This window comes from Perca fluviatilis, chromosome 2 (assembly GCF_010015445.1).
Source record: "Perca fluviatilis chromosome 2, GENO_Pfluv_1.0, whole genome shotgun sequence".
NCBI classification, from domain to species: Eukaryota; Metazoa; Chordata; class Actinopteri; order Perciformes; family Percidae; genus Perca; species Perca fluviatilis.
In genome coordinates, this window is record NC_053113.1 from 19,981,107 (window position 1) to 19,989,129 (window position 8,023).

At 41.0% G+C, this 8,023-nt stretch overlaps 1 protein-coding gene across 2 annotated transcripts; it reads left to right on the forward strand.

The window, feature by feature from the left end:
* Nucleotides 1-467: 467 nt before the first annotated feature.
* On the forward strand, nt 468-7,319 carry tagln (transgelin). 2 transcript variants are annotated; one of them, XM_039826038.1, is made up of 6 exons: nt 468-657; nt 4,620-4,662; nt 5,579-5,767; nt 5,900-6,071; nt 6,273-6,375; nt 6,501-7,319. In XM_039826038.1, exons 2-6 carry the CDS (start codon nt 4,651-4,653, stop codon nt 6,637-6,639), a joined length of 615 nt encoding a protein of 204 aa, XP_039681972.1. In that variant the 5' UTR covers nt 468-657; nt 4,620-4,650; the 3' UTR covers nt 6,640-7,319. The 2 variants fall into 2 exon arrangements, with proteins under 2 accessions (XP_039681972.1, XP_039681978.1); XM_039826044.1 differs by lacking the exon at nt 4,620-4,662 and having other exon boundaries at nt 469-657.
* Nucleotides 7,320-8,023: the final 704 nt, after the last annotated feature.

Consider the following 8,023-nt stretch of genomic DNA (forward strand, 5'->3'; position numbering starts at 1 on the left):
CTCCTCTCCTTTTCCTTCCCTTCTTAATGTGCAAAAATGTGGAAACAATAAGTCACTTTTGAAATAGCTCCTACACTACAATGAGATAGAAGCAACACTATAATTCTTTGTTTCCACATCCAGTGCCTCTTTCCCTATTTTCTTCTAGTCCCATCTCTTTTCTCTCCATTTCTACTCTTCCCTCTCCCCCTTTCCATCAGCCCCCACACACTCCTGAACCATCTTGCTGCCACTTTGAACGAGGAGGGATGTGGTGAAAGTATTTGGAGAATTCCTGCTGACCAAACCAACGCTGGCTGGCTGCTGTCTGCTGTCTCTGCTCTACATAGAACAGCTCTACCCAAATATGGCTGGGCTTTTTAACTAGGGGAAGAGACAGGGAGCTGCTGAAAGGCCATGCCCTTTTAAGGATGAAGTTTCCTTTTTTCCTTCCCCTCTCTCCCTCCTATTTCTTCTTCACGCTCCCTCCTCCCTCCCTCCCTTTCTGGCTCTCTTGGTAGACTAGTGAAGTCATCTCTCCTCATCTGCTCCTTTTAAGCCGGCATTTTTGAGAGGGAGGTCCCTGCGAAGCATATACAAACACTCAGTCAAGCATCTATACTCAACCCCACACGCTGTACTAGTAGCCAGCAGAAAACTGACCTATTCCTTCACACAGTGAGTATACTTTTCTTTTATTCCTCCATACAGGATAAAACTCCTGAACTGGATTTGGGACAGGCTTAGTAGGACAAAGTGGTTGATGGCAAGAGGCCATCGCTTTATAGACCAGTCAGTCAGAAGTTTTGAGGCCTTCCTAGCTTCATAGAAAAAATATGCATATGTGTCCTTCGTCTTCCGTGTGTGACTATAAAGTGATATTATCAGAAGAAGTAGTCAATGTAATCATCTAACAGTCCAAGGAGAGGTCAGATATATACACTTTGAGATGCATCTGCATTTGACCATGAGTTAAATAGTATCACATATACGTATGTATATAATACTTAAGGTTGTTTAACATGTCTAAGTTTTAAGTTTCCTGAAGTTTCTGTAGATTATATGTGAGAATCATATCTATTGTTTGAGTTACTGTTTCATTCAATCCTGTGTGGGTGTTGATGTCTGTCAGAATTTATATACGTAAATATGTTGCATGTGATCGATCAAGTATTGTTCACTTGTTCAGTTTTATCATAATCATCTGTTAAAAACTGCTGTTTTGATATGGAGTCTGGTTGAACACAAGCTGACTGCTTTTTACTGGGATTTCCACAATCACTTTTTTGTGACAGAGGAATGTCTCATTGCAAACAGTTTATCCTTAATATGATTCAGATGTTTTTGGGGGTTAATATATTTTCCATGTGAAGCGAGGAGAGGAGAAGTAGAGAGGTGAGCCAGACAGTGATGCATATCTCTGTCAGTGTACATACTTTTATTTGCAAAAGCAAATGATCCACTGCCATACGGAAGCCTGTGAATTCACAATGCTTGAAAGGTAATCACACTTCTGATGAGCACATAGATGCAGATAGACAGACTGGCAGGTATAAATATATTTCAGAAAGGCAGATAGTACATTGACACATACACGCAGAAGTAGATCCTCTCCACACAAAACATTTAAACTTCAAACTTTTGTCTTCTCTTTATGAATATGGGAAAGCTTTCTGTTAAAGATGCCAGCACGCCCAGTGATTCCAGTAAAAGGCCAGGCCACCAGTAACAGTAATAAGGGAAGTACCAGTAGGCAGCTTAGCTTCTAAGCAGCAGCAACAGGAGCAGATAACACTATCTCCACTGCCAATCCTGGCGCAGCACAAAAACACAGCAGGACAATATAAGGCCGGGAACTAACCACATCCGTGTTAACAGTGCAGGGGCTCTGGCACTGAGCTGAATCGGACAGCACTATCTACACTTCAGAGTCAGTAAAAATGCACGGGGTCAGACACACAGCAGCTATAAAGTTTGACAGATGCTTTCAGTGCTCATAAAAGTCTGGCATGTCTAAGCAAAGCCGCAAATTCTGTGCAGCTGGCATAAACCAGAGCCATGTAACAAAAGAGCTCTGAGCCTGTAGCCTACAGTAACTGTTGTACTGTACATCAGCTAGCAGGGAGAGCCAGAGGACTCCAATGACATCCACACTGCGGAACTGTACTTAATCTAGCCAAGCTTTATAGCTGCTTTAGAACTATCCCTGGCCTAGAGGATAGAATTATTACAGCGAACAACTCATTATATGGTGGTTAGCTAGTTAACTGTAAAAGAGGCAAGGCCGCATGACGCCATGTCCTCTCAGCCTGCCACAGTTGCCACAGCCCTCACACTGGTTTCCTGTTCTGGCATTAGGTGGATTTACCATGGTAATAGAGAAACAGAGCAGGAAAAACACCACTGAGAGAGATGGATGGACGGGGGTAATGAAGTCATATTTGTGGGATGAGGCACTTTGGGATGTCTGAAAGGAACATTTTAGGCTTTTTTTTTTTTTTTTTTTACTTTATCTCCATATTTTCCTTTTTGTAGTTTATTAAATATTCATTTTTAAAGTCATTCGTTTTATTTTAATGCTCACTTTTTTCATTAAATCTTAGAAACTTTCTCCTGCATAGTGTTAAGATTACTATCAATAGTAGTAATGAATTAATACTACAAATAGCAGTACTACTACATGGCACTAGGCTAGTGATTTTATAGTATAGACAGATGTTACGCGTGACTAGTTTGATTCTATTGTAGTAGTAAATGTTGTCATTGCAGCAGCAAAAGTTGCAGTAGCAGTAGCAGTAACAGTGGCAGAGGTAGCTTTTGTACTAATACCAGTAGTAATTGTACTAGCAGCTTATGCAAATGTTTTTATATACTATGTCAAGTGAACACTGCCTTAAATATTAAAGAGAAGCAGCCAGACAGCACAGAAGCTTGTTTAGCAGATCATCCTGAGTTATTGGACCTGGGCTGGGTCCCAAGGATTACAACAAGTCCCTAGATACACATAAATACCAGAAATAGAGAACAGGCCCTAACGGACTCATTTGACCTCTTAGACTATTATGCGATGTTTGCATGGTTGTCATGCAATGCACACATACAGGCTGATACAGGACTAATGGGAGAAGTCATTGAGTGCACAATGTGGTGAACAACTTCTATTTCTTTCCCTACAAAGAGTGTAGTGTGTGTGTGTGATTTACAATTGTGATCCAGGGAGTAGTTAAATGGCTAAGAACATAATCAGAAATCAGAAATCAGTGAGTGTCAGAGTCAGTGAACTAGAGGCCAATGGAAAAAAGACAAGGTAACTGGATACCAGACAAACATTACTCTGTAATAATGATTATATAATGAGGCATGTCAGTGGGAATAACAAGAGGTATGTGTGTACCAGTACAGTAAGAGCAAAAGGCAGACAGATGAAGATTAAATATAGTATCTGAACTTGTGGTTGTATGAAAGAGAGTGTGTTGCCCAGCATGTGTGTTTGGTTTCTTGCGGCCTGGAAAAGCACCACAGGGAATGCAAAGAACATTAAATTGGGTTGGTGGTAACACTCTGGGCAGGAATTCATTAATGCCATTGGCATGCAGACTCTATTATGCAGACATGCAGTATATCTAGTTGCAGTGGTGGAACACATACAGTATAAGATACAAATGCTTTATTAAGCATTACCACAATGTAAAAAATAATCTACTACTACTAATAAGTACAATTACCCATAGTACTCATTGAGTGTACATCAACTATACAGGTCATAGGTCATTTGAGGGTCTTTCAGCTATTTGTATTACTTTGGTTCATTCCCACCATTCTCATCAGATCATTTCCAGCAGCAGTCAGCTGTTTTTTGTAAAAAGAAAGCTCTGAAAAACTCACACTACCTGTTCAGCACCAAAGAGCAGACAGACAAAGTTAGAGGCTAGCTGGTAAACACAGTGCAGCATTTAACAGCTATTGAGCCAGATATTTCCCTAAGGGCTATTAGACCTGTATTCAACAGGTGGACACAAACACACCTCCAAATTAACGATAACGTTGCTTCCTGTCTGTTGGATATGTAGGTAACTTCATGCTAGCAAGTTTGTCAAATTGGTTTAAAAGGATAGAACACGCCAGCATTTTGTTCACAACTTAGCTGCCATATTGCAGGTCTGATGAGACCTTTGTATCTACATTAGGCTATGCCCTCAGATTAGTTAAAGATGAAAGATATGGAAAGGAGAAAGGAAGGGAGGATGCAAGGGAGCAATGGAGAAAGAGAAGACAGAAAGAAATGAGGTGAAGTACAGAAGGAGGAGAAAGAAGAACCTGAGTATTAGCCACAGTACTTGTTACTTGTCATCTCTGTCTGTGTATCCTCTTGTTGTGCATATTGGCAATATAATGAGACAGATTTATTCAAAACATAAAAAGACTTACATCAGTCCCAGTCTTGGCCCATCTTGACATTCTGTGACCAGTGCAAAGAGACTGCATGTACTCAGCAATACAGAAGAGGATCGCATATTGTTCATACACTGAAGTTTGTTGATGCCCTTGGTTACAACATTCCCCATCCTATGCCAAGGATGAGCCTCCTCCAGTCAATTCCTGGGTTTAACCTTTAACATTTGAACTTTGAACCTCCCTAGGAAAAGGAAGTTGAAGTGGCCTGACATCAAGATGGCAACAAAGGTTGGACAGTGCAGACAGCACTTTGATATGGGTTTGCACTTGGCTGCTGGCCCAAAGGCAATACAGAGGCATAAGACAAAAACGTGCTGGCAATGATATACTTATGTGTTGACAAAGAGAGAGAGAGAGAGTGTGTGTGTGTGTGTGTGTGTGTGTGTGTGTGTGTGTGTGTGTGTGTGTGTGTGTGTGTGTGTGTGTGTGTGTGTGTGTGTGTGTGTGTGTGTGTGTAAAAGGAGAATATATGCAAAAAATGCTGCCTGATAAAGAGCTCCCATTGCACACCACTTTGCCTCAGACACAGCAGGTCCTGATAGGGCTAAATGGTGTGTATTAGGAGACGCAATGCTGTTAATAAATTAAGTGCTGGGCATTTTCGCTTACATACACGCTTTTTTTTTTTACACGCTTTGGTGTATATAATATAAAGTAAAATATATTTATATATATGTATATAAGGAAGCAGTGCGTTTGAAAGTAAATGCCTTCATCTAGATTATTCGCACACCTATGCATGTTTGTGCAAACAGGCTACATCCAAATTTTACTGCAATGTGAATGTAAGCTATTGTTTGTCACCTAAAAACAACAAGTCTGGACTAAAAGGTAGGCATAATGGGATGCTCAAGAAAACAGTAAGTTTATAAAAGCTGTATGTTGTCATGGATATACAGTCTGCTGTAAATTGTCAGGATATTACCAGTGGAAATTCAACTACCCATTATCACATTTACTTAGATTTCATACTTTTCCAGAGATAATTAATAACATAATGTTTTTTTCTCTCTCCTTTACTTCATCCCTGTCTCCTTTACACTGCCTCGCTCACCCATCTCCCTCCACTATATTATCCATCTTCTCCATTCACCCCTTCTTCTCAATCTTTTCAATTTTTCCACCCGCCATTTCACACTCTCAGGGAGTCGGCATGGCTAACAAGGGTCCATCCTTCGGCTTGAGCCGGGCGGTTCAGGATAAGATCGACAGCAAGTACGACCCTGAGCTGGAGCAGATCCTGGTGGAGTGGATCAGCCGTCAGTGTGGCTCCGGTGTGGGAAAGCCAGAGGCAGGCAAAATGGGCTTCCAGGCCTGGCTGAAAGACGGATGTGTGAGTGCAACGCACCTGTTTGATTACTTGTTTTTTTTCTAGATGTTATGATTTCCTAAGGTTAATGATATTTCTTTATGCCTCTCCTTCCTTTCTTCCTCTTCTTCTTCTCCCTCCATCTGGTCTCACCAGGTTCTGAGCGAACTGATTAACAGTCTGTTCACCGGAGAGAAACCCGTGAAGAAGATCCAGAGCTCATCCATGGCCTTCAAACAGATGGAGCAGATCTCCCAGTTTCTCAACGCTGCTGAGAAGTACGGCGTCACCAAGACTGACATGTTCCAGACTGTGGACCTGTGGGAAGGTGAGATGGGTTTCATGGTCTTCATTCCTCAGTTACTGCAAACATTTAATGCTAGAAGACAAGATTTGTCTTGGGTTTAAGCACTTTGGTTGTGTGGTAGAGGAAACATTGTTTGGATTTGACGATGCACGTACAGAAACATCATAGTGTGATGATTTTAAGAGTAAATAATCCTAGCTGTGTGTTTGTGTGTGGGGACAGCTAAGGACCTGGCGGCAGTGCAGAGGACCCTGTCAGCTCTGGGCAGCTTGGCCGTCACTAAGGATGAAGGCACATACAATGGAGACCCTAACTGGTTCTTCAAGTGAGTCCAATACATGAAATGTCAACTGCTTTATTTAACCGATTCCGATTAAAATAATAAAATATTAATAGAACATTGCAGTTAATTTCTGAAAATTCAGTGACATTTTCAATGATGTGTTGCAGGAAATCTCAGGAGAACAAGCGAGACTTCAGCGAAGACCAGCTGAAGGCTGGCAAAAATGTAATTGGCCTACAGATGGGGACCAATAAGGGAGCCAGTCAGGAGGGCATGAGCTATGGAAGAGCTCGACAGATCCTGTAAAATCACTGAATCACAGATACCCAAAACCTCTTCAGCCCTTCAGCTCTTACACCTTCTTAGAGCCTGTTAGCGCCTAAGCGGTCCACTACCACTCCTCTTTCATCGTAAAACATGTTCTGCTTCAGAAATGTGCTTCTTTCTAACAAGTACCCCCTACTTCCTGGTCTTTGAACGTGCCCTGAGCCCCTTACACATACTTGCACTGGTGATTATCACAGAGCTCACCATGCTTAGACCCTACCACTGCAGTCAGGACCAGTACAACTGAACATTTGTAGCGGAAAATAGTAACCTTAAAAATGACCAATTCAATGCCTTGGAGGTAAAAACAACAAGATTATGTGCCAAAAGTTGATCTGTTCCTACCTAATATGAAAAAACACTGCTTTTACAAATAACTGACCACTGTCTCATCTCTGATACATAACAAATGTCTGAAGTATGCCACTGTTTTACTAGATTTTTAGAAACATTGGTTCTGGATTCTAACACAAATACCTTCTTTCCAAATTACTCAATTACAACCCATGTCGGACTAGTACATCAGTGCATTTACAGTATGTTTCTTGTTTATTGTTCCTACCTACCACTTCCCACAATACTATGCCTGATGTATCAGTGCCAATATTTTTGTACATTGTCTTATTAAATAATGACTTTGAAATACATTTCTGAACTGACTTTGTGATTCTGAATTATTCCGTCTGACCATTCCGGGAAATGGGAAAATTAGAAAAGTACAACCATTCACTGGAAGTTTGTTTTACAACAATATTTCAAATGATCGTTTTTTCAGGTGTGTCTTAAAACAATACTCACTTGCCGATAATGGGCATGTAAAAAATGGTGGAAAAACTCCACAGCCCTTTGTTTGTGTAAAAATGCATGTCTGATCAGTGGAGTTGTGCTAAGAAGAGATCTTTTCACAGACAGCAGTAACTCCAGCAAAAAATTACACTCACTGTATGTTTACCATAGTTTTAACAGACTTGACAAAATGTGAACTGTTCCTTTAACTCTTTAAAATGTCTGCCTTCTGGTAGCTATGCCAGTTTGGGGATTTTATATCTGAAGCTAGGTGGCACATAAGGCACATGTGCAGGGCCGTACTGGGACTGAAATTCAGCCCGGGACTTTAAGCTGGAGAGGCCTTTTACACGAGTGTCCTTGGTGCACGAGCAGAAGGATTTTTTTTTTTGCAGTTATTTTAATTCTAATAGTGTTTTTATGGTATAAAGAGAATCAGATTACGCTGAAGACCTTCAAGAAACTTTAGGATGACACCTGCCTCCTCAGGTTGTATAAGCAAGTCACCACTGCACTGAACACAACCAGGTCAGCAAAACCTAATCTCCAACACATAAGTCACAGTATACTGCTAACT

Excerpts from the sequence above, each read along its gene's own strand:
- tagln (XM_039826038.1), top strand. Across the intron at positions 6,072-6,272 it reads GACTGTGGACCTGTGGGAAG|CTAAGGACCTGGCGGCAGTG; the intron begins GTGAGATGGGTT and ends GTGTGGGGACAG. Across the intron at positions 6,376-6,500 it reads GACCCTAACTGGTTCTTCAA|GAAATCTCAGGAGAACAAGC; the intron begins GTGAGTCCAATA and ends GATGTGTTGCAG.